This window comes from Chelonoidis abingdonii, chromosome 4 (genome assembly GCF_003597395.2).
Source record: "Chelonoidis abingdonii isolate Lonesome George chromosome 4, CheloAbing_2.0, whole genome shotgun sequence".
Taxonomy (NCBI): Eukaryota; Metazoa; Chordata; order Testudines; family Testudinidae; genus Chelonoidis; species Chelonoidis abingdonii.
Genome location: NC_133772.1, coordinates 31,992,160 through 32,018,955, shown reverse-complemented (window position 1 = coordinate 32,018,955; position 26,796 = coordinate 31,992,160). Strand labels below are relative to the sequence as shown.

The window sequence follows — 26,796 nt, the reverse complement described above, 5'->3', positions numbered from 1 at the left end:
CCCACAGAAAGAGAATGAGCTGAGCAGCTCTATTGCTTTTGCCCTTCGAGGAGCGCAGCCATTTAGTTCCATTACTTCCAAAAAACCATTAACGTTGTTTTTCTTCTTGTTTGCCATCAAACTCCCGCTCCTCATTTTAATGCACATGCATTTATTAACCTCTGGAGGCCCACAGGAGGCTACACTAACGAGGCTGCGTCATCCATGCAAAGCATCCTGGGATCTCAAGTGGGTGAAAACGCTCGCTCTTCTAGAGAGGGAGCTGAGCCTTTAAATAGCAAGGCAGGCACACCAGTGCCCCCCCCCCCCCTAACCAGTAGGCTGGAGCTGAGTGGGCTATTCTGTAGATATGCAGAGCACAGAAATATCTGCCTAGTATAGTGTTGCTTTTCCATGCAAGCAGTTGCTATGGTTGACATGGGGATGAGCTGCCCATGAGGGAAGCTGGTTGGTGTGATCAGGAATGGGAGAGGATGGAAGCTTGGTAAATCTCTAGGAAGATGTGATCCAGACTAGGAGAGCCCCAGCTTTATACCTTCAGGAAGGGGCGATCTCCAACTGCTTCCCAATGGGACCCAGCACTTCTAGCCCTCAAAGGGCCCAGAATAACAGACTTTAAATCTGTGGCATGTTCAGCCACATCCGTGCTACTTTGGGTTCTTTCATGGCTCTCTCTGAGCCCTGAGCACTCAGGCTCATGACAGGTGGAGGAATACAAAATATAATCCCAATAAAACAGCTTAAAAAATCTCTAAAGCTTTCCTAAAATGTCCAGTATCTGTAGGAGACTCAAAGGCTCAGCTGGAACTTGGTTGGGATGATGTGCCTGTCTCACCACGTGCAATGCAGCCATCCCAGACTCACTGATCAAATCTACTTTCCACACCGGGCTAGCCTGCATTCCCTGTCTCTAGATGCAGAGATGAGTGCATGCCCTAGTTAGTATCTGGTCAAGGTCTTTCTCTTTCTCTCTCTCTCCATTTTGGTCTGGGGGATCCTCACTCTCTCTCACGGGGGCTAGCCTGGAATAATTTGTATAGCAGGGTTGCTGAGAGCCATTGAACAAAACTGTAAACCCTGTATATGATGGTGCCAGAGGGTGCGGCAGCACCCTTAGTTCTAGCACCTATGCATTCTCTCTCCCTTTCTTTTCTCTCTTGTGTATGTCTCGAGCCAATTTCTCTCTCTCTCGTCCTTTCTCCTGTCAATTGCAGTGCAGTTCTGAGATACAAATCATGCAGTAGAAGAAGCCCATCCAGATCTTCCCTAACTCTATCTGAGCTCTGTCTCATCCCCTGCAACCATTCGTAGCCCCTCCCACTTGGTCTGGCCCCATGTGACCTTCCATAGCCCTTCCCACTCTGTCTGGCCTTTGTCTCACCCTGTGTGACCTTTCTCAGTTCTCTCCCCCATCTGAGCTGCCTCCCATTCACCTAAGGAAACCTTTCTAGTTCCACTAAGAAACAAAACACAGCAGTGACACCCAGGGAGTAAGACAACAGGACCAGGGCCCAGGGGTATTTTTTTGCCACTGTTTTCTGCACTCGGTGTCTCTTAATCCTCCCATAATAGACAAGCATCTTTGCAGGGCCCTGCCCCACAGCTGCTGCCATGCTGTTGGCTGGTCCTGACTTCCGAGAAGTGCTTTAGCTAGGAGTGGAGTCAGATGGCACTAGGCCTCTGCCAACGCAAAATCACCCATGCTTCTGATGGCAGCAGCTCCAACAGGATCAGACCCCATTCACTCTGTCTAGTCCTCATTGCTTTGGCTGGTGTAGGCTCCCTGGCTAGTCACAGCACCTCAGCATGCCATCTTTTGCACATCTGGATAGACTTTAAGCCCATTCTAATCATCTAATCTGATCTCTTGCATAGCACAAGGCGCAGAACCTCACCCAGTGATTCCGGCATCCCACCCCATAACCTGTGGTAGAGCTAGAACACAATCCAGCAATGTGGGGCTCAGTCCTGCCAGGTGCTGAACACCCTCAGTGCCTAATGACTTTGAGGGGGGAATTGAGGCCACTTAGTGCACCCCACTCTCCCCTTGCAGGACTGGGACTGTAGGGTAACAGCAGTGATCCCTGGGCCATGGTCCCTCCCTCGTCTGGAAGTTCAACTTCCCCCAGAGTTTCAAAATGTTCCCTTTAACGAGTCCTGCCTGGGCTTGATCCCAGCAGATAGTATCAGACTGAACCTGGGGGACAGAGGGCAGTTGGAGAGGGAAGTGTTCTAAATGGAGATGGAGGAGTATCTGGGCTCCTTTTAGTCCAAACTAGCTGACACTGCCCTGGGGACAAAACGGACATTGTCCCAGCCTTAGGGAGGTTCCTGCATAGACTCTGTCTTCTCCCTATTTCAGCAAGGAAGGGTGTGCTCCAAGGACAGTAATAATAATAACTCCATGCACTTAGCATCTTCCAACCCACATTCTCAAAGTGCTCTCCAGATACCAGGCCTCCACTGATCAGAGGGGAGACCCTTGGCATCAGTCAGTGAGTGAGCATAGTCTAGGGGTTCACAGGAGTCAGGCGGACTGGGTTCAACCCCAGGTCTGCTACTGACTCGCACTTAATATGGAGCAAGAGGTGACAGTTGCCGCTTGAGGAGACATGTCCTTGCTAGCTCTGATCAAGCTAGTGCACTAAAAATGGAAACGTGGTGGGAGGAGCTAGCTGCCCCAACTACAAGCCCATATGAGATGCTAGGCACACACTTGGGTGGCTAGTCCCTCCCACCACAGCTACACTCTATTTTTAGCATGCGAAGGCTAGTGCGGGTAGGTCTCCGCGAGCCAGCATTTACACCTACAGCTCCAGTGTAGACATACTCAGTGTGATCTTGGGCACACGGTTGCACTGTTCCATGCCTCAACGTCCCGCTCTGTGAAGCAGGATGAAAACGCCTTTCTGTCCCGCTTTGCTGCTGGGAGGATTAAGGGCCAGGGTTGTCAAAGGCAACGAAGAGAATTAAGGGGCCAGCTTTCGGATCTTTAGGTTTTCTGAAAAGCCCAGCCTTATTCAAGCAGGCCAGTGTCATCAAAAGTGGGTGCCTAAAACTAGGCACCGAAACAGCCTGATTCTCAGAGGTGCCAGCTGCTCTTGAAAACTGCTGGGATTTACAGGTGGTCGGCACGTCTGAAAATCAGGCCGCTTAGTGAGGGGCCTAAAGGTGGGTTCAGGTGTGTAGGGCACCTAGTTTGGGTCATTGTACCTGAATGAGATCGTCCTCCCAGCTGCAGTGTGAGACAGAAATGTATGATGAGCCCCCTTTTGAGTGGGAAACTGAGGTGCCCAGAAGCTGAGGCCCAGATCCTCAAAGGTGTTTAGGTGCCTAACTCGCATGGGTTGCACTTGCCCAAGGCCACCCTGGAACTTCAGATGGCCTGACTCCTACTCCGTGCCTTAATCACAGCACAATGCTCCTCGCCGATGAATAGCGAACCATCTCTTGTGATCTGTAACACAGATATATTTAGAATTGCGAGGAGCAAGAGGAGGCTGTTTCTACCCTGGCTCCTTCCTGAGTGTCATGCTGTTTGTCCTGACCTCTCCTGCTCCCATGCCTGGCCTTTTCTGCCTCGCACAATGATCATCTGATCTCAGACACAAGCCACGCAGCAGCTTCAAATCCAATTACACAGCGCCCCTGCCCAGAGTGCCCCAGTACCTTTTTAAGCCAGCCAAGAGCGGTGAGTTCAGAGATGCGAAAGCATCTGCAAGATGCTCTCGTCAGCCGTAATAAGTAGTGGCACGTACGTGTCAGAGCGGCTGCATCACACTTCAGCGGCAAAGGCACTGCTCTTGAACCGGGGTCATGACGCTATTTGTTGTCTCCACAACACATATGAGCCTGGGGCCCACAGAACCGCTGCCCAGCAACAAAGGTCAGAAAGTCCTGCTCACTCAGAATTGAAAAGCCCTTGTGCCTCCCAGCAGGGGTGAGGTTTAAATTGGAGCTGACACTCATTCCAAAGGTCCATGCTTCTGAGCGACCGGCACTGTATTCACTTAGCCCACGTGGCTTGAGCTGGGGAAACAACAGATCAGTCCAGCCCTGGGAAATGCCTTTGACCGCCGCAGAGCTAAAGCAGAGATAGCTTGGGCCCAATGTGCTAAGCTGGGCCCTTTCCCCTCACAGAAAACCTGCCCTTTAACACCAGCTGTGCAGAGGTTCCCCTGTTTGGTACGAACACTTCTTCAATTCTAGCTCCTACTACTCACATGGCAATCTGCATATGACTAAGAACCTCCAGTATCCCCACCCTCTGATCCAACCTACCGACGCTACCAGGCCAATTTCTGTCCCAAGCATCCAGATCAGCTCGCATCATGGGTAATCTCCACACCCACCCTGATTTGACAGCAGCCTCCTATAATCATTCTCAAGTACCAGCTCCTTAATAGCCACCTTATTCCAACTCCATCCATCTCCAGCACCAGCTCACCCAGCTGCAGTAAAGCCAGCTGCCTTCAGTAATCTACATTTCTGTGAGCTCCTCTGCTAGAACCAACATGCCTGTATCCAAACACCCTGCATACCACTGTCCCCCATGGCAGCTCCCCAGTGCAGAGCTGTGGATCCATTCCTCACTACCATCTCTCCAATACACACCTGCCTCAAATAGATTAGGTTAGATTACAGTTAGATGAGGATAATTTCAAATACAGACAAGGGGAATTTTCCCAAACTTTTCATTAAATAAATCTTCTCGTTTGGGCTGAGAAGTGTGAGAGAGAAATATACGGAAAGCTATCACCTGAAATGAGTGTGCTTTGGAAAGCATATAACCGTAGGCTTTGCCATCCTGGATCAAACCATTGGGCTGTCTAGCAGGGTATCCTCCCTCTGCTACAGCCAATACGTGATGCTTTGGAGGAAGGTCCAAATCCAGGTGAAACTCTTCCTGAAGTCGCTGGGAGATTTTCTGGAGTTGGCCAGGATGCATTTTGGCAAGTTATGCAGTGGTTGCCAGTGCAACAGTAAAATACCAACTCACCTTTATCCGCAGACCAGCTGAGCTTTGGTCGTCAATAAGCCCCAGCTCTCAAACCAACAAGGATCACTCTGCACTGCACACCGTTACTCCTGTCTTTCAGAACCAGGACACCTCCCATAGCCATAGCAATCCTAGTTTATTGCCCATCCTTGCCATGTTACCCAGTCTCTCTTGTCTTCCACACCAACCTTCAGCCCCTGTTCACCTGCCTTCACTTCCATCTTGTCTTCTCTGCTAACCTTCATCCCCTGCACAATCACAACTCCCGGAGGAGAGGCCATCACCGATGGGAGGGGAACTGCCCCTGAGGGATGCCTCTCTGTTAAGATGCAATCCACGCTAGAGAGAGGTTTGAGATGCCCTGCATTAGATTGACAATCTTTTCTGGAGCTGATTCTCAGGTGTCCACCCATGATGTATTCCCCATGAATAATGCAAGTGCCTCTTTCCTACTGAAAAGTGGCACCATGGTTGGTTGAATTAGGCCTGGTCTCCATGGCCAGAAAGAAGTGCCAATTGCATTTCCCACCTTATGGAGATTTTCTGTCCAACAATCTACTCTGTATTCCATGTTATCTCCAACTGGGGAGCCTGTGGCTCTGTACTGTGAGTATCTATCCCAACCTTGAGTTGCCTCACACTCTGTTTCTAAGGTGCTGTTGTCCTCTCGGTTTTGTTTCACATGCTTTGTTCTTCTCTCTCTCTCTTTCCTTTCTGCTTCCTGCTCTCGTCCTCTCTGCGGCCGGCTCCCACCTGGGCAGGGAAGGCCGGATGGTGGTGTTATCCCTGGTTCTGGGACTCTCGGAACAGGACGACTTTGCCAATATACCCGATCTGCAAACCGCTGGGAATCAGCAGGCACAGAACTCTCAGGGGGACAAGAGGTATGAGTAAGGGAGAGGGTGCTTCAGCAGCAGGAAGAGAAGAGAGGGCCCCACCGAGGGTCGGAGGAGGCTGGTGGCAGCTCCCACTGCCAGTGAGAGTGGAAGGTTGGCCCAGCAGGAGGCAGGGAACACCAAGCAGCTCAGGTGCTGGGCACAGTGCTGTTTCAAAGCTGTGTAGCAGGCTCCCTTGTCTTTCCCTAGTACCTAGTCATGGTGTTTGCATCCCTGTTGGGGAAGCGCTGGGGCTTGGGAATCACGCCTCCCTCAGGCAGAAATGAATTGTCCTCATCCTCCTCCTTCCCTTCCCTTCTGCCACCTCCCCTGCTCCATTCACCTCCATGTGTCATCCCCTCCTCTCTCTTCTGATGGGTGTCAGGGAGCAGGGTGATGGCCACACAGATTCCCGCCTTTAGCATCCTCATACTGCTTAGCTAAGGAAGATGGGAAGCGAAGACATGAAAGGAAAGGAGTTGAAAAGATCCAGGGGAGAGAGGGGGACAAGACCGATAGAATAGAGAGGGACGAGAGGAGGACCTCAGGGCAATTTGTGGTCCACTGGGCTCATTAGTCAAGGACGTGGCAAGTCCCCCAGTCTCAGTTCCTTGGTGCATTATCAGGTGGCATTGGCTGTGGGCACTCAGAGGTGTTGTGTGCTTCAGCAGAGAGCTGGAGAATGACCTCCTGCCAGGAAGTTCCTGGCTTCATTCAATCCCCTGTGCACCACATCCTGGAGAACCAAGACCTCCGTGATTGGAATCCCAGCCCCATAAGTTAAGGGGAACTTTGCCATTGACTTCAGTGGGGTCAACATTCCATCCCATGCATTTAACTTAACTCCGCAGTGTTGGCTGGCCTGGGGCAGGGGTAGACAATGAAGTGCAGGGAGGGGAGGGAAGAGTCAGTGAAGAGCCAGAAAGAAACCCTGGGATCCTGGGAAACAAAGTATCAGAGAGGTAGCCGTGTTAGTCTGAATCTGTAAAAGCAGCAAAGAGTCCTGTGGCACCTTATAGACTAACAGACATATGGAGCATGAGCTTTCGTGGGTGAATACCCACTTCATCGTCACATGCATCCAATGAAGTGGGTATTCACCCAGGAAAGCTCATGCTCCAATACATCTGTTAGTCTATAAGGTGCCACAGGACTCTTTGCTGCTTTTACAGATCCAGACTAACACGGCTACCTCTCTGATACTTTGTTTCCCAGGATCCCAGGGTTTCTTTCTGGCCACAGGGATGGCAGGATATTTTCTAGCAGCTCTGGGGCTAAGGTTTCCCTTCCTCTTGCTGCCAGCCGCAGGGACCGGTGGCAAGCAGCTGCTTTCACTGCTCCTGACTGCCACTCCCTGGCTTCTGGCAGCCTCTCCTCTCCTGGGCCCACAGCTGCCTCCTGGGCAGTATGGAGACCCCAGGGAGGAGGGGGCCAGGACTGCAATGGGACAAAATGGAGGGCAGATTGTGGGGAGCCTGGGAGACTCCAGGCTCCCACTTCCCCATCACCCCTTTCCTCAGGCTGCTCCAAGCCCTCTCCAATCTCCGGTAACGCTCCAAGCTCTCTCCTTACAACCTCTTTCATTCCAGCCTCCTCCAGGTGAGCCCTGACTCCCTCTTGGTTCCCCCCGCCCCCCAAAGCCCAGCTTCTGAGGTGCTGGGGCACTGTCCCATCTCCCCTCACATCAGTGCAGGAAACATCCCATGTGGGCAGATGTGCAAGCACCTTGGCAGCCATGAGTCAGTGATGGGGTGACTGGGTGTTTCAGGGCAGTGAGCTCCAGGGGGCTGAGTCTCTTCTCACTCTTTACCAATGCAGCCCCTGAACTGTTCTGGAGTCACTCCAGATTCACCCCAGGGAAGGATGGGAAGCAGGCCTTAAGTCTGTGGGGAGCTTTCATACCATAGCTATGTTTACACTGTCATCAGGGACTGATTACTACTTGTGTAGACATAATCGCGCTAACTCTGATCTAGATAGCTCGGTGCGCATAGCAGCGAAGCTGCAGCAGCATGGACTGCAGCACTGGCTAGCCGCCTGAGTACGTACCCACACTGACTGGCCTTTAGGTGGCCAGCCCATGCTGCTGCGGCTTCACTGCTATTGGTAGCCCAGCTGGCTAGGTCACAGCTAGCTCCGCTGTGTTTATGCGTGTTGCAGCGTAAATATACCCTGTGAGTTTTATGGATCATGCCTGCACTACAGGGGCATCCGCACAGCCCTGCCTAAACTCCTTGAGTCCTGCTCTGGGAGGCACGAGGCTCAGCATTGAGTCTGGGGGTTGAGTCATGCTTTTTTGGGCTGTTCCAAAGTCCTGGTCAGGAAACTGGGGGGAGACACCCCCCAGAACGTTATACCCTGATCTTTCCATTGCCTAAGCCACGTGGCCAGGAAATCTGCCAGCATCCTTTTGCCTTTCTGCTGCTCCCCAGCAGGGACTGCATCACCTGCTAGCTACCTGCTGTCCTCGTGGGGGGAGAGGGAGGGGAGTGATGTGAGAGCCACGAGCCCCCACCCTGTCTCCTGTGTGGGTTTGTGCCATCTCATTCCCCTGCTGGGATTAGGAGGGGAGGGGGCCTGGCTGACTGGAGGCAGAGGCCTCAAGCAGCTCCAAGTGCGTGTTAAATTCCATCTCTAGTTGCGAGGAGGTGTGAAGAAGGAAGGAGCCGGTTCCACATGATCAGTGTGTTAATTAGCTGGCACCATTCTCACCCACACGCTATTTATAACTCACTGTGGTTATATTTCACTACATATTTTAGCACTTCCAATTTGATCATCTAATTGCACAGTCTGTCCCTATCTGACGCTGTTAGCAGGGGTGGGCTGAGCATGTCCCGCCCAGATCACCACAGCCCAGAGAGAGCATCCCCTGCTGGCACGTGTGCATTCTGTGCACACTGACCTAGGAGCTGATCTCCCACTGGGCGCTCAGCATGCTCCAATCTGGAGAGAGCGCCCCCTGCTGATACCATTCTGTGCCTTCCACCTTGGTCCTAGGAGAATAGCCTGCCCTCCCTCCCACCCTGTGCTCTCCTTCTGACTTGGTGAGAGCACCCCTTGTAGTGCTAGGGAGGCAAGTCCCTTCTCCACAACCTGAGGCCTCATGAATCTGTTTATGGATTAATTTAAGGAAAAGTTGCCCACACATACCTCATCTTCCCCAGCAGACAGAGATGGGCCAGTGGGGAGGCATACGTGGGAGAAACTGCAGTGAACAAACGTGGGGACAGTTCCCCTCATTCCCAGAGAGATGTAAAGTGATGTGGCCCCGGTGTGTGTGTTAGTGTGTGTGCTGTCGTGTGGTTTTGTAGGTGTACTGCGGGTGTGTGTGTCGGTGTGGGTGTTTGTGTGGTGTGGTTGGTGTTGCTGTGTGTGTGTGGTGTGGTGCAGTGGGTGCGTGTGGGGTGTGTTTGATGAATGTCCAACGCACGGTTTGATTTGGTGTGGGGGTGCAGTGTGTGCTTGTCTGTGGTGTGCTGTGGAACCCCAGCGGGAAGTCCCTCATCGCTTGCTCCAGAAGGTGAAGTGTGTTGTGAAGCGCCACAAAAGATCCTCTCTTCCACTGACCCAGGCCTGTGCGATTGCTACTTAAGTGTCTCCTCAGTACTGTAGCAGACCTTGCTCCTGGTCTTAAACTATTGCCTTTAATGGAAGTCTTTTGCTGGACTTGACTTCCACTTGGTGCACAACAGCTTGGTCCACGGGATGATGCTTGCAGTCATCCAGCCTGAGACAAGAGGGGTGGAGAAGGGCAACTCCAGCAGAGGCCTCGTGCCCATTATTCAAAGCAAGGATTTGCCCTGACCCTAAGCAGCCTACCCTGATAGCTCAACATCTCATCACAGATGACGAGGTCCAGTCAGTGCCCGACTCAATTGCCCAGATCATTCTCAGTGCTGTTAAGCCGCAAGGGCCAGTGAATTTGGGGTATCCATACTTAGAAAAGGGGACTCACTTCTGAGACACACACCCACACTGACCACATTCTGCTGGTCCTAGGTCTTTGCTGCAGGCTCCTCTAGCCACAGGCATTTGCTCTCGGCTTTGCAGTGGGAGTTAGCAAGCAGGGGGCACACTCCTGGAATTGTGTGCGAGTGGGGAAGGTTGCGCTGTCAGGTCCAGCTGGAATAGGGCACTGTCCCTATTAGGAAGAATCAGCCTGTCCTTACAGAGACCCTGTCATTCGTGAAAACAAAGAGCTGCAAGAGGGGATTTTGGGGAGAGGTAGATGGGCTGTCTAGCCGTACTGGAACCTTGACCAGACAGGACCAGTCTCACCTCCCCTGAGCAGTGTGGGGATGGGATGGGGGTCCCTCAGGAGCTGGATTTCTTGGGGAGGTGATCAAATTGTCCATGCCCTGCAACCTCCTCCTCTTTCTCTGCAATGAGTGAGCTCATCACCCACTCCTTCCCTTCCCCTCACCGCCTCTCCATATTCCCTCTCTGATAGGCCGAGGCACCGCCTGCCATTCTCAGCCTCTTGGGCCCCCATCTCCCAGCCCGTTTCCCCTGCAACTTCCTAGTGACCCTATTTCGCCCCGCCTCCATGCTCCCCCTCCATGTCCTCCTAACTCCTGTTCTCCTCATACCCCATTAGCCTGACATCGATCCTGGGTAAGATAATGGAGCGGCTGATACAGGACTAGATTAATAAAGAACTGAAGGGGGATAATTAATAATTAATTCCAGTGAACACAGGTTGATGGAAAATATAGCCTGTCAAACTAACTTGAGATCTTTTTTTTGATGAGATTACAAATTGGATTGATAAAAGTTAATAATGTTGATGTTATAGACTTAAGAGTTCTGTAAGGCATTTGATTTGGTACCACATGACAGATTAAAAAACTAGAATGATATGAAATTAACATGGCATATATTCAATGGATTAAAAGCTGGCTCGCTGATAGGTCTCAAAATGTAATTGTAAGTAACAAGCAAACAATTTGCATTTTACTATGTAATGTAAATGTGTACAGCCAGGAACAAAGGACGTAGGCCACCCTTACAGGTTGCAGGACTCTATCCTGGGAAGCAGTGACTCTGAAAAAGATTTTGGGTCATGGTGGATAATCAGCTGAACATGAGCTCCCAGTGCGATGCTGTGCCCAGAAGGGCTTATATAATCCTTGGATGCATAAACAGGGGAATCTTGAGTAGGAGCAGAGAAGTTATTTAATCTCTACTTTTGGCACTGGCACGGCTGCTGCTGGAATGCTGTGTCCAGTTCTAGTGGCCACAATTCAAGAAGGATGTTGATAAATTAGAGAGGGTTCAGAGAAGAGCTACGAGAATGAATAAAAGATTAGAAACTGTGCCTTATAGTGCTATACTCAAGCACTATAAGGTCTATTTAGCTTAACAAAGAGAAGAGTAAGGGGTGATTTGTTCACAGTCTATATCTATATGGGGAACAAATATTTAATAATGGGCTCTCCAGTCTAGCAGAGAAAGGTATAACATGATCCACTGGCTGGAAGTTGAAGCTAGACAAATTGAGACTGGAACTAAGGCGTATATATTTAACTGTGAGGGTAATTAACCATTGGAACAATTTACCCGGGGTCATAGTGGATTCTCCAGCACTGACAATTTTTAAAGCAAGATTGGATGTTTTTCTAAAAGCTCTGCTCTAGGAATTATTTTGGGGCACTTCTGTGATCACACTGGTCTCTTCTGGCCTTGGAATTGATGACAGTGATAGGCTCCTGCTCCCCCTACACCCTCACCTCTCTCTCTGTTCCCCCCCTTTTATCTCCTGTTCCCCCTCACACTCTCCCTTCCTCCCTGTTCCTCTACATCCTCCCAGCCCATCTATTGCTCCCCCCACAAGCTCCCCTGCCCCTCCAGTCTCAGTGGGATATAGGGGAATGTAGCTTGTGGGGGCCGGTGTGGTAGGAGGGAGGAGTGCTAAGGGCTCCTGAGGCTTGGGGTCCACGGAAGGCCCTATCTCTCTTTCTCTCTCTGTCTCCCATTACCCCCTATCCCAGCACTTCTGTTCACAGTGGTCATGTGGTGTATCACATTGTAATGTCTCCTCCTTTCCCTTCTCTCTGCTTCTTCCTTCCAGCCCTGCTGCTGCTGCTGCTGCTCAGCCCTGTCTCCCTGTCAGCCCTGGTGGCACCAGTCCAGTGCCTAGTCCTGTCGGTGTGGTGGTTGCTTTTCGTTTACTAATTTCTCTCTGTGTCTCCTTCTCTCCCCTCACTCTTTCTTCCCATTTTCCCTTCCCTCAGGAAGCAGGCCAGCCCCTGTGGTGGAAGTTGCTGCTCTTCCCTTGTCTCTCTCTCGCTCTCTCTCTCTCTTGCTGTCCTGTGAGCTCCGCTGGTGCTAACCATTTCCCAGATAGCTTTGCAGCTGCGTCGATGCGCTGGGGTTGACAAAATACCTCTGAATTGTTCACACCTCCAGCTGTCAATCACACACTTTCTCCCTCTCTTTGTTTTTAACCTAACTTTACCTTTCCAGCTATTTCAGTCTCTTTCTTTATCAGTGTGTGTGTCATTCTGTCTGTGAGTGTATTGGTGTGTCAGGATCTCTGTGTGTGTCAGTCTGCCTGTGAGTGGATCAGTGTATCTAGATCTGCCTGTCTTGCAGATCTAGCGTATTGGTGCATCTGGATCTTTGTGTGTGTCAGTGCCTCTTGTTATATGTGTGTCACTGTATGTGTCACTTTGTCTAGATCTGTGTATCTATCTGTGAGCGTATCAGTGTGTCTGGATCTAGGTGTGTGAGAGAGACTGTGTGTGAATGCCACTGTCTAGAAGATTTAGGCGTGTCACTCAGTCTGTGAGTGTGTCAGTAGGTATATGTGTCTGATTCTGTGTGTTTCTTTGAGGAGTTTTTATGCTTTTGTTTTGTGTCTCTGCATGTGGGTCTGTGTGTATGTGTGTCTCTGTATGTATTTCCCTGCATGTTGGTGTCTGTACATTTTTCTCCCGTGTGCGTCTCACTGTATGCCTGTGTCTCCATATGTGCCTGTCTCTCCATTGCTGTTCTATTTCCATGTACACTGAGCAGCATGTGGGCTTGTGCGTTTCTCCTCTGTGCCTTTTCCAGTGTTCTGCTCCTGTGCCCTCATCCCTTGGATCTCTCCTTACTCTCAATCCTATGTGCATCATCTCCTCTTGCAGCATCTGCGCTGGGACTGCTGCTGTCAAACTCCCCAGCACTGCTGTTCACTGCACCTAGCGATCCAGCTGCTGTCACAGAGAGGCCATTGAATTGCTAGGCCAGGACAAGCATAGCCAGGACCTCCCATGTGTGTATGTGAATGAACACCAGGCCACTGGGGGCCTGGCTGTCCCGGGCCGGAGAGACGGCACCATCACCATGGTCAGGAAAATGGAGGAACCAGTGAAGGCTGCTCCTTAGTGTCATCCCTGCTAGTGTATCAGGGGTGGATCTGGCTTCCTGGATGTCTGGGGAAGATGTCCAGGCTGACCCAGCCCTGCTCCCTGTGCTATATGATTCTACCCAGCTCACAATTAGGGACAAGAAGGACCAGTGAACCCACAGCTCCTGGGAGGGAGGAACAAGCCTGCAGCTTGTGTGCTTTGTCCAGCTTCTAGATGCAGAAAGAGGGAGAGATGGGAATGGGGGCAGCCAGCAGGAGAGGAAAGGTAGGAGAGATATTGGCAATCTAGCGAAGGGGTGGCACGTGCCTCTTCAGAGGTTAATATGCAGCTCCTCGCATAGGTGCTGACTCTGAGGCTGGAGCTACAGATGCTAACTTTCCAATGTGCTGTGGGTGATCACTGCTCAACCCGCTGCTCTGCCCCAGGTCTTGCCACCACTCCTCCCCTTCCCTCAAAGCCCCTGCCCCTTCCGCCGAGCCTGCCATGCCCTCACTCCTCCCCACCAGAGCCTCCTGCGCATTGCAAAACAGCTGATTGCAGTGGGCAGGAGGCGTGGGGAGGGAGGGGGCAGGGCTGCCGTTGAGCTGGAGGCTGGAGGGGGGTAGCGGATGGGGGGCTGCTGACATATTACTGTGGCTCTTGGGCAATGTTCACTGGTAAATTCTGGCTCCTCCTAAGGCTCAGGTTGGCCATCCCTGATCTAGCAGCTTTACAGAGAGGCTCCTGGAGTCAGCACCTACTGGGATCAGACCCTTCCCAGGCATGGGCAGGGGAGCCATGGACAGGAGGGCGAGGCCCTGCTGACAGACACTGAGCAAGGCCTATATGCATGTGGGAGACCCTACAGTCACTTTCCTAGTGGGGTGATGAGTCCTGGCAAGGCTACTGCAGCTCACATGGCAGGGTGTTGAGCAAAGGAGGCATAGCCAGGCAGCTTCGCCCAGCACTATAAATGAGAACTGCCAACACACCAGGAACTGCAATGGGATGTCACATGGGGGGGGGCGTGGGGCTGCCACAGCCTGGCTGTGGGTTACAGGCCATAGTGGGACTGCCAGAACCTGGCTGTGGGTTACAGGCCATAGTGGGGCTGCCAGGACCTGGCTGTGGGTTACAGGCCATAGTGGGGCTGCCAGGACCTGGCTGTGGGTTACAGGCCATAGTGGGGCTGCCAGGACCTGGCTGTGGGTTACAGGCCATAGTGGGGCTGCCAGGACCTGGCTGTGGGTTACAGGCCATAGTGGGGCTGCCAGGACTGGGCTGGCATGGACTCTCAGCTGCAGCACGGCTGCCATGCTGCTGGTCTGCGAGCACTGGGGGAGTTTGTCCCGTCGCCGCTGGCCTGCAGAGCAGACATTCTGTAGCACCTGGCACTCGGGTTCCCCCAGGTGCTGTGCATGTGCCGGGGCTGGCAGACAACTCATCTGTCAGGCCAGCACCTGCATGGCAGAGAAAGCAAACAAAGGCAGCTGCCTCTTTGTGAGAGGGAGCGTGTGTGTTCACAGAGGTTAATGGGTATGAGAGGCAGGGGAGGGTGTCAGTGGAAAGATGCAGAAGCAATAGCTTAGGCTCTGCCTCCACTCCCCCATCTCTCCCAGTACAAGACAGGAGGGCCTGGAGTGCCCAGGTCCGCATCCAAGGGGTGGGAATTACTGGAGGCTGGGGAGCCATGAAGGCCTCTATCTATAGGGCCAGAGCAAGACGGAGGACAGGACAAATGGGATCAGCACCAGGCTGAAGGCAATAGTGAATGAGCTGGGCAGATGCTCATCTGAGGGTCATGCCTGGATCCATGGTTATGAGTCAAATGTGTGAGAGGTATGAGGAGCTGGAGGCTGGGCCAAGTGGGTGAGGAGTCACCCAGGGGTGTGAGGGATACACAGGAATGTCTCAGGGGATGCTGAGGGGGATCTTGGCATCATGATGCAGCCGTGATGGAAAGCAGCTGAGGCTCCATTGGCACGGCCTGACCCACAGCTCGGACATGGCATTCTGCCCCCTTCTCTTACATACTGCTCCTCTCTCCCAAGGTTGCCATCTGGAGGCAAGATGGTGAACACAGCCCCTATGTCCGGGCAGACCCAACATGACGAGTCTGACCGCAAAACGGAGCCTCGCTCGTCCGTCTCGGACCTGGTGAACTCCCTGACTAGTGAGATGCTAATGGTGAGTGCAGGCCAGAGCCTCTGTGCCTCTCACTTGGAGATACCCCTGATCCTGTCTGAACTGCCCTATGCCCAGTACTCCTGCTCCACTCCCTATAGTGCCCCCTGCTGGGACTGGAGTAGCTAGGAGCTCCCCCATAGCCAGCACTGCTACCCCATTTCTGCAGCCTGGCTACATCTCCACTGAAAACCAACCACACTGTGGGTCCAGTTGTGCCCTTGGCTGCAGGGCTTAGTGGGTGACACTGCAAAGAGCACTCTGGGAACTTTAAGGCTCAGGGTTTGCCAGGCTGTTCTAGGCCCATGTTTCAAGGACTGTTGCCAAGACATTGAAGGCTACCAAACCCTACAGGGGTGATAGGCAGGTTGTTCTAGGCTCCTGCTTTGTTCTGGGCTGTTCCCAACATGTTCTAGACTTGCACTCTCTTTGGGGGCAAAGAGCAGGTTGTTCCATATTCCTGCTTCATTCAGGGATCATGGAAATGTTCTAGACTCACATTTTCTTTGTGGGTAATGGGCAGATTGTTCTAGACTCATGCTTCAGCCAAGGGTCGTTGCTGAGATGTTCTAGGCTCCCGGTTCTTTGAGGTGACGAGTAGGTCGTTCCAGGCTCACACTTGGTTGGGGGATCTCCACTGGGATGTGCCAAGCTACCGTTCCCTTCTGGGCCAGTGCTGGGACACGGCTAAGTGGGGGTTCAGGCCAGCCTTTGTTCCCCAAACCCTGTGTATCCATTTCCTTGGAGTCAGCCCTGACAAGCCCTTCATTCAGGGAGCAGGCAGCACGGAGCCTGCCACATGCGCAATAGTGGCAGGGGCACCTGAGACAAGGCTGGCCAGGCTCATTCATCTTGCAGACAGCTCTCTGTCCCTTTGTGAGGGCTGAGCAAACCCCAGATGGCCCCCAGGGGCACCCCTTTGTCACAGAGTTGGGCAGTGTGTTGGATCAGCAACTGTGAAGCTCTCACTCGGCTCCTTGCTGACAGGAGGCCGGGATGCAGCTGAAGTGCCTGAGTGTGTTCTGGCACCTGCCCAGCTAGGGTGACCAGATGTCCCGATTTTATAGGGACAGTCCCGATATTTGGGGCTTTTTCTTATATATATTTGTCACGGAGTGTGGGGGAGTCCGGCCCTGCACCCCTCTTCCTGGGACTCACAGTGACTCTTAGCCAGACAGTAAAACAGAAGGTTTATTGGACAACAGGAACGCAGGGTACAGCAGAGCTTGCAGGCACAGTCAGGACCCCTCAATCGAGTCCTTCTGGGCTTTCAGAGTGCTTGGATCCCAGCTTAGGATACCCTGAATTCCATCCACACAGCCCCAAACCCCAAACTAAAAACTACTTCCCTCCTGCAAGCCCCTTCCTTTGTCATCCTTCCCGGGCCAAGGTGTTGACCTTACCCCTCCCTTACCTAGCTCAGGTTACAGGCTCCGATATAGTCCATCCCCTAAAGTCCTCCCCTGCTCTCCCGTTCCCCACACAAACAGCCCCTACTCCATCACACTGTTATCCCCCACCCTCTGTCCCGGTTTTTCACACTTGCTGTCTGGTCACCCTATGCCCAGCGTAGATGAAATGAGTAAATAAACTTTTTCCAGAGCTCTATGCTGAATCCTTAGTGAGGCAGGACGGGGAAGAGAGAGACACCAAGCCCAGGGTTCCCAAGCATCTCAGGGAGGCCAGGGGAAGCTTTCCACTAGAGCAGGCAAGAAGGGAAGAGGGTGCCCAGCCAAGGAGAAGGCACCACTCTGGATGGAGGATGATATATCTATTTATTAGGGAGGGGTTTTATTTGCCATCACTATTGATGGAGCTAATGACATGCTGAGAACACTCAGTATCAGGATTGCCCTTCCCATGCATTCAAAAATCACACGATTCAGCCTATGCATTCAAAGATCATCCCCCCAAATCATGAGATTGGCTAAAGAAATCACAAGATTTCAAAAATACTGTATTTGGGGTTCTTTTCATTTCTTGTCTGGCTTTGGAGTATTCAGGGGGCCATATTGTCAATCTTTTCTGTGCTGCCAGGTGGGCAGGAAACTTGCTTTGTTTTTTTAAATGAAAGATGAGAGTCTCATAGAAGCCCCTAATTCCAGGAACTGAGGCTTTGAGAAATATGCCAAGAAACTCACTAAAGTTTGAAACCTTGAGATTAGAGGAGTTGCAAGCAACCCATGCAGTCAGAGAAGAGAGACAAAGGTGCTGACCTTAGACATGCAGGCAGCAAATAATGCCTCTTGGGAAAATACCAACCATTTGTGGGGGGGAAGAATCTGGAGCAGGGATGTTCAGTGGGGAAGTTCCCTCTAAGCTGCGCAGCCAGGTGGCCGCCCAGCAGGCTATCAAGTGCCCCTACTGCCTCGCTGCTCCTACCCTCTGCCTAGGAGCCCCTGGCCAGCTGCTCCTGGGACCCTCTTGCTTGCTGTGCAGAGTGGGGCGGGGGAAAGGGGCGCTGATGTCAGGGTGTCCCCCCCACTGTACCCCATCTCCACAGAGTTGGGGGGGGGATATGACAGGGCTCCGGAGGGAGCTTGCTGGCAGCTGTTGCTGTGTCTGAACAAGCAGGCTTCAGACTGCTGAGCTACTTAAAGGGCAGCTTACTTAAAGGGGTAGGATGTGTCTCTCTTTGTCACACACACTCTGTGTTTCTCTGTCACATGCACACACACACACACAAATTGTGTCTCTGTCACATTTACACAACATCTCTGTCTCTCTCTCTCACACACACAGTTTTCACACTCATCTCCCAACACATACTTGTATTATTGTTGTTGTTGTAACTTGATACTACTTTGAAAGTGTGCTGTTTTAGTGTTTTGACTGGTGTGTGCATGTCATCATTTTATTTCTCTTTTATGCTTAAATTTAATTCTTTGAGTAGCAAGTTCTAAAATGCCTCAGCTATCCTGGCTGGAGTAAGTATCCCTATGGTAACTTTTTAAAATATATATTATAGCTAGGTTTTTGGTTTCTACTGGTGGTGCACATCCGCACATTACCTCCCTATGGTGCATATAACAAAATTCCTTCTGCACACGGATGGAAAAAATTAGAGGGAACACTGGTGGGGAGCCTGGGGAGAGGCTGGGGCTGGGGGGGTGAGACAGGACACCTGCTTTAGGAGCTTGCTCAGGTGGGAATTCACACACAGCTGGGTCTTTTCCTCTGTGTGACCCTCTTGCTGGGGGCTAAAGAGAGATGGGCCCAAACCCAGGACCTGCCCTTGGGGGTGATCCTCACTGGGCCCTGATTCTGCACCATTCACGCCAGTGGGAGCTTGTCCATGGGCATCACATGGCTCAGGATCAGGGCTGTAGTGATGGTACCAGCCCAGCAGGGCAGATGCATTACCCCCATCACACCCCGGTGCCATCCCAAACTCACAAACTGTCTTGTCTCACAGCAATATCCGGGGCTAGAAGAATGGCCTCTGCTTCTCTTGATGGACCTTATGGCATCATGTGGTGCCCCCTTGTGGCACAGCTGAGAAGAGCAGTGTCAGTAACGAAGCAACCTCTACATGAACTGGGGTGCAGGGCAGAGATAAGAGGGGTGAGCCAGAAAGCAATCCCCATGCCCCTCCGCACTGCAGCATGAGAGTGATGTGCCCCGGGGGCTAGGACGCCCCATCCAGAGGATACGGGACAAGCACACCCCTGCAGAGAGGTTAAGGACAGACTGGCTGCTCCCCACCCCCAGCTGCAAGGCTAGGGAGTGGGAGCCCAGGCTTCTTGGCCCAGGCAGCCAGAACTGCACCCTCCACTCTGCCCAGGAGACCCCAGCACCTGGGCCTGGACCAGGCAATGGGAGAGGAGGAGCTGGGAGCGTCCACTCTCCTGGATCAACGCACCACCCGGGTGTACGTGGAGTGAGGCTGGAGCTGCCCAGCTCAGAACCAGGGGCCAATCCAGCACCCTTCTCTGGGTGATATGTGCCCTTTAAAACATCCCTGCTGAGATGCAAGCAGATGGGGCACTCTGTTCGACTGGGTCACGTAGCTGGGCCCACCGTGGGGAATGGGACGTTGCCTCCTACTGCCAGGGGAGAGGCTCCAGCAGGCAGCCAGGGACGTGGGAGGGACTAGGAGAACCCCCCCAGCCATGCCACATGAATTGTATTGTCCAACAACTCTTCCCCGCGGCCTAGTCACTCAGTCCAGTCCACCAACCACCCACCCGGAGCGCCTGGACTGCAGCTCAGCTCCATGCAGGCTTGGCAGGAACGGATGAAGCCTCTCAGCGGAAAGAGCATGGTCAGAAAGAATAGCTTCTCCCCCTAGGGCGGGACCCTGGTGAACCGAACCCTGGCAGGTGTGAGGGCATTACCTCCACATGCAGCAGAGGACACACAAATGGCCATAGCACACAGACACGCAGCAACGCACACACACACACAAGCCACATAGCACAGACCATGCTCTAGCCATCATACAGCCCCCGCTCCACCCTGCCAGCCAAGAATGCACATACACCCGTGCAAGGACCAGCCCTCTTAGCATAGCAACAAGGCAGCTGCGTTAAGGCACCTGAAAATTTGGGGCACCACTGGGTCTTAGTTCATCCTCCTCTTTCCTTATCCCGTTCGACCCTTCCTGCAGGATCCACAACGAACTGCCTCTAGCCTGATACTGTCCATGAGAGGATCTAGTAGTTAAAATGAAAAAACTCCAGCCTGCCACCTATTAGCACAACATTGAAACTGGTAAAGAGACATTCAAAGGGTAAAAACCATGAACAGCATTCAACCCCAAGATATATACGACAGTCGTTCAGATGTTATCCTTATCTTACACAAAAACAAGACGAGTCCTTGTGCAACCTCAGAGACAACCAAATTGATGGCATAGACTTTGTGGCTAAACCATTCATCGCGTCCACGAAAGTTAGCCCAAAAAATTTTATACTGTCAGTTCTGATTTTCTGACAAAAACATGTGAATAGTAGATATGATACAAACAGTATCTACAGACTTCGATTGTAAAATTGCTTAAAAATATTGTCATAGTGAGGCTGTGTGAAATTAAGATAATACACATTCTAAAAATGTTCGTAACAACGTTTAAGCAACAATCATCTTTACCAATGTGATCTTCAGCATAAGTTCTTTAAATAAATCTTCAAAGACCACCCTTTGAATACGAGTTTAATATACATAGTGTAAAAAAAAAATGCTTCCAAGTCTTCCTGTTCCTTCGCCAACCCCTTTCACACCTCTCCCCCACTCCCACTAAGAAGCCCTAAAGGACAACATGCCTTCCCTCCAGATAGCTGACAAAGATTTCCCTTTCTTTACTCTGACTATTATCCAAACTGTTTTAAAAACCCCTCCAGCAAAATCAACCTTATAAGACATATCCTGTTATATAACTAAACTTGAAACATATTTTTAAACTGTGGAATTCATAAACCATGTCTCTTTATGGAGATCAACACAAAACAAAGTACTCCTTTCAAAAGCAATAACATAGTAATACACAAACCCTTGATTAATTAAATAATGTCTTTTTCAGATTAAATATGTAGTTTAATTCTGGAGCTGGTTAAGGTTGAGTACATTTAAAAATAAATCACTTAGAAATACGATAAAGAAAATGTAAAACAGAGAAGAGCTTGTGGCATCACTGTATGCCATAATGGTAATGTGATTTCAGCAGACAGCTGACTCGACCACTTCACTATAAGTTCTTGCAAAAAATCCTGACAAACTCAGGGCATATCAAAAAGACCTTGACTGAACACTTTTTATCTCCCGAATGTTATGCTTTTAATTAGTACTTTGTCTTATGTCTCATTCTGCATGATGGGAGAGGGTATGAGTCTCTGCGGGGAACTGTGACTCTCTGCCACCATGAGGCAGCCAGGCATTTCATTTATCTTTCTAGTCTGGTCCTCTCCCTTCCCTCCTCCCCACACAGGCGCGTGTGAACGCTTGGTGCCATCCAGCATAGCGGGCTCCGGTTAAATACGCTAGGGCCAAACGTAAAAAACATATAAAACCCTAAAGGACGCCCTGCAGGGACATCACTTCACACCACAGAAGCACTCCCTGGCCTAGACACATTACCTTCCAGGGCACACGTCTTACCCTGTGGCCCCACCACACTCTCCCTACACCCGACCATGCCATGGTGCATAACCCAATCTCCGGGGAAGGCCTCTGCCCAGCAGGGACCCCCACCTTGAGTCCCCCCTTTATCTTCGATTCCCTGCAGAAGGACTCAATTCATTATTAAACACACTGGTGATCAGGAGCTGAGCTAATGAACTGCTGGCCCACCCCAACACACCGCCCCAATAGAAACGCACAGCCAACCATGGGCTGCCACCAGCCACCCAAACCTCCAGTTATGGCAGGGCCCACAAGTGCACCCTGCATCGCTCCCACCCCCTACCCTGCCCCCGCGACGTATATGCTCAGGCCAGCCCTGGACATAGTAGGCCAGGCCCTCGCTCGCACAGGCAGACACCTGACCATGCGTCCTCTTTACAACCAGTGCCTCTCTTCTCCGTCCCATCCCTGCCCCACTCCCTCTCCCCCTGGACACGATCAGTCGCGATCCTTAACTTCACTCATTGCACACCCCTCTCTCCTGCCCTCCCTCCGACTTTATTCCTCTCCCCCACTTCCACTCCCCTGCCTCTCCCCACCACGGCCTCTGACCCCCCTTCACCTTCTCCCTCCCTCTCTCCATCCCTTCCTGCCCTCCCTCACCCCTACCTCCTTCCTCTCCCTCCACCCCTTCGCCCTCCTCTCCCTCCATGCCCTCTGCCCCCCTTCCAGCCTTCTGCCTCCCCTCTTCGCCGTCTCTTCCCCCCTCGCCTTCCACTCTCCACTCCTCAGCCCTCTGCCCCTCCCCACACTCTCCTGACAACCCCCACTCCTCTCCCCTTCCCCCCCCTCCACACTCTCCTGCCCTTCACTTCCCCTCCCCCTTCACCTTGCCCTTCCCCTCTGCCACCTCCTCCTCCCTTCCACCCCCTACTCCTCCAGCCCCTGCCCCTCCCCTCCACACTCTCCTGCCCCTTCCCTCCACTCCCCTACTCCTCCAGCTTCCTGCCCCTCCCCTCCCCTATTCCTCTGGCTACTCGTCTCCCCTACTTCCCCACCCTTCCATGCCCTCTTGCCCTCTCCTCCACTTCCTTCCTCTACTCATCCTGCTCTCCTCTTCCTCTCCTCCCCCTCCACCTTCCCTATTCACCCTGCCCCTTCCCTTACCCTTCTCCCTCCCCTCTCCCTTCACTCCCCATCTCCTCTTGCCCTGCTGCCCCTCCCCTTCTACCATCTGCCTCCCCTTCCCTCTCAGGCAGTCTCCTTTCCCCCAGCAGGCAGCTCACTAACCCTTCTGACCCTCCAGCCCTGGCTCTTACTCTGCCAGCCCCTATCCCTTCCATTCACTGCTCCCTGACCCTGCCGCTCTGGACTGAGGGGAGGAATCCCTCTGGGTGGCTGAGCCTGCCAGTCCTGTAATGAAGAGGGAAGCTGCTCTGTAGGATGGTGGCACCTGTTCTCTCAGCTCCCCAGCACCCTTCCTCAGGCTGTTCCTCAGGGGGCCCGGCCCACTCAGCAGCATTGCCTACCTAAAGCCCACTGCTCAGTGCCTGGCCCACACAGGGGAGGAGTTTGGCTCTTTAGCTCAAGCTGTGGAGACTCACACCCTGGCTCTGGAGGTCCCCTTGTCCATTCCAGGTCATGAGCAAGACACTGTTACTATAGCACCACTTGGCCTCCCAGACGCACAACAAACAGATTCCCAGAGACCTAGCAAGAGCCTGATCTGAGCCATCATTGACAAAGGCACTACTTTGAGGAAGCTCACATGGCTGGCACCATACAGGAATAGACAGGGCACTGCTGTGGGGAAGCTCACAGCGCTGGAGTCCATGCTGGGATAGACAGGGTACTGCTGATAGGAAGCTCACAGCGCTGGAGTCCGTGCTGGGATAGACAGGGTACTGCTGAGGGGAAGCTCAAAGTGCTGGAGTCCGTGCTGGGATAGACAGGGCACGAATGAGGGGAAGCTCACAGCGCTGAAGTCCATGCTGGGATAGACAGGGTACTGCTGAGGGGAAGCTCACAGCGCTGGAGTCCGTGCTGGGATAGATAGGGCATGGCTGAGGGGAAGCTCACAGCGCTGGAGTCCGTGCTGGGATAGACAGGACACGGCTGAGGGAAAGCTCGCAGAACTGGAGTCTGTGCTGGGATAGACAGGGCACAGTTGAGGGGAAGCTCACAGCGCTGGAATCCTTGCTGGGATAGGCAGGGCACGGCTGAGGGGAAGCTCACAGCGCTGGAGTCCATGCTGGCATAGACAGGGCACCGCTGAGGGGAAGCTCACAGCGCTGGAGTCCGTACTGGGATAGACAGGGCACCGCTGAGGGGAAGCTCACAGCGCTGGAGTCTGTGCTGGGATAGACAGGGCACCGCTGAGGGGAAGCTCACAGCGCTGGAGTCCGTCCTGGGATAGACAGGGCACCGCTGAGGGGAAGCTCACAGCGCTGGAGTCCGTGCTGGGATAGACAGGGCACCGCTGAGGGGAAGCTCACAGCGCTGGAGTCCGTACTGGGATAGACAGGGCACCGCTGAGGGGAAGCTCACAGCGCTGGAGTCCGTGCTGGGATAGACAGGGCACCGCTGAGGGGAAGCTCACAGCGCTGGAGTCCGTCCTGGGATAGACAGGGCACCGCTGAGGGGAAGCTCACAGTGCTGGAGTCCGTGCTGGCATAGACAGGGCACCACTGGCGGGAAGCTTTGTAGAAATGAGAGATGAACAAGGCTTGTGAGGACCTGCTCGAATACACCTTCCCCTGTCCCTCCCTGGACAGCACATGTTCATTCCCTGCTTCCACCACTGCCTTTGGGGAGACTCTTCCACAGTTTAACCCCTTGCCATTAGGAGACTATCATTGCTTGTCAGTGTCTCACCTTGCTCCTAGCCCTCCTTTAAACACTCTCCTCCCCCACTCGAAATTCACATTCCTCAGGTTCCCCTAGACAGTTGTGTCCCTCTACCACCGACAGGGACACATGCGGGGGAGACGGAATGTAATTACCCTGGCTGGAGCTGACAATCCAGTGCCGCATCTGATACAAGCTCTATCCTTCCCCAAACACATTACCCAGCTACATAACATGATTGCAGAGAGAGAGAACAGTCGAAGGACAAGGAAACAAAATTGTTTTGCCACTTAACTAACTCCCTGCTTTGTCCCAAGGATGCAGGAGGGGAGGGGACAGATTCTCAGCTGGTGTCCATCAGCGTTGATATGCACCAGCTGAGAATTTGGCTCAATAACTTTTAAGGGCAGGCTCAGGGTCAATTCTTCCATACAGGCAGGGCAGCAAAACCCTGCAAGGCAATGCCTGGGTTTCTCCTTCTCCCTGCTGCTCGATGTATGTATTTCTGTGTCCTCCTCAGTGGTTGGCTTGAGGAAGGGCAAAATGAGAGGGGGCCCTGTGGATTTGTCTTGGGGAGATCAGGGTAACTGCTGCTGGGACCCCTGAATGAATCTGTGCTAGATTCCTTACCCTGCACAACTAGCTTCCAAGGCTGATGGTGGAACATGAGCTAATGACCTGACACAGAATCCTCCAAACGACCCTGGGAGGTCGCCAAGCAACCCGGCAAGCTGGCCTCTGAGTGACTCAGTGAGGGACCTACATGATGACCTAACCAGGTATCCCAAGGGATCTGATGATGTGTCCTCAGAGGTGTATTTTGAGTGTGCTCATGAGTGATGCCCAAAAAAGCTAGAGCAGCCTCACTGCCCAGCTCCCGCTGGCTCCTGGAAAAGTGTGATACTCGGGGGGGGGGGTGGCAAGAAATGGGACATGTCCAGCGTTCTTTGCTTCTGAGCAGAGCTGGTCAGGAAAGGGAACTTCTGCTCCATCTGACATCTCAAGATTTCCCTTCCTCCCATCTCGGAGCGACAGAATTCACCACAGAACGAAGAGTCAGAGATCTTTCATGTGAGACACACCGAAAGCACTTATGGAAAAGTGGTTTCACGGGGACTTCAATATTACAATGTAACATTTGAAATGATGCCATCAAAGTGAAAAGCTTTGATAATCTCCCCTTGTTTGGTTTCACTGACTCAATGTTTTCTCAGGGAAAACTGTTCCACGAGCCGTGTTTTGACCAGCTCTGCTTCTGAGGGTATGTCTACACTTGGTTGCAGCCCATGTAGACCTAACCAGGGTAGTGGTGATCTAGCTAGCGTGAGTTTTGGAGCAGTGAAGCAGCAGTAGCAGTACCAGCCTGCCCAGACCCCTGGGTAATTACACGCAGGGCTAGCCCGGGTTGAAGCACGTGCTTCTGCAGCTTCACTGCTCCGGCACCTAGGCTACCTTGATTAAACCTTGCTCGGGTATGTGTGCTTGAGCTGCAATCACACTCTGGTTGCAATGCAGGTGTACCCAGGGCCGGTGCAAGGATATTTTGCGCCCTAGGCGAAACTTCCATGTTGCGCCCTTCTTCCCCCCCCCCTCCCAAAATCACATACATTATACACAATACATGGTCACAGAGTAACATGTTATAATTTAGAATTTATGTTTCCGCGCTTTAAGTTTAGCAGATTTAGAAACAAGTTCCTCCAAGTCAATGCTGTGAGCAATGTCATATTCTAGTGACAAGGTAGATAGCCCAACAAGTCTTTGTTGCAACATTGATGTTTGCATGTATGTTTTTATCAACTTGAGCTTTGAGAAGCTTTGCTCATCACTGGCCAAGAAACTGGGAGAGTCAAGAGGATGCAAAGAGCAATAACTGTGTTAGGGACACTATCTGTCAGCTGGGGGTCAGGGCTGTGGCGAGGATGGGGTGAGGGGGTTTCCAGCTTAGGGGACTGGGCTCGGAGCGGGGGTCCAGGGCTTGGGGGGATGGGGGTGAGGGGGTTTCCAGCTCAGAGGGAATGGGCTCCAGAGCTGGGGTCAGGGCTGTGGGGAGGATGGAGTGAGGGGGTTTCCAGCATCAGAAGGACTGGGCTCGGAGCTGGGGGTAGGGCTGTGGGGGGGGAGGAATGGGTTGGGTTTTCCAGCCTTAGAGGGACTGGCTCAGAGCTGGGGTCAGGGACTGTTGGGGAGGATGGAGTGAGGGGTTTCGACCGCAGGGACTGGGCTCCCGGACTGGGGGTCAGGCGTGGGGGAGATGGAGTGAGGGGTTTCAGATCAAGAGGGGAGGGCTCAAAGAGCTGGGGGTCAGGCTGGTGGGGGGGATGGAGTGAGGGGGTTTCCAGCTCCAGAGGGACTAGGGCTCCCAGAGCTGGGGGTCAAGGGCTGTGGGGGGGGATGGGGTGAGGGGGTTCCAGCTCAGAGGGACTGGGCTCGGAGCTGGGGGTCAGGGCTACATGGGGGGACTGGGTCAGGGGGGTGCCTGAGGCCAGCTATT

The 26,796-nt window shown here is 52.7% G+C and overlaps 1 protein-coding gene across 4 annotated transcripts in view; it reads left to right on the top strand.

Annotated features, from left to right (window-relative positions):
• Nucleotides 1–26,796, top strand: part of SYT7 (synaptotagmin 7) — a 159,771-nt gene that overhangs the window by 105,675 nt on the left and 27,300 nt on the right. For 3 of the 4 annotated variants that reach the window (XM_032776386.2, XM_032776385.2, XM_032776384.2), the window contains 2 exons: nt 5,761–5,883; nt 15,263–15,398. In XM_032776386.2, the coding sequence (XP_032632277.1) occupies nt 5,761–5,883; nt 15,263–15,398 (259 nt within the window). The remainder of the gene's footprint in view (nt 1–5,760; nt 5,884–15,262; nt 15,399–26,796) is intronic. The other variant, XM_032776387.2, reaches the window with a different exon arrangement.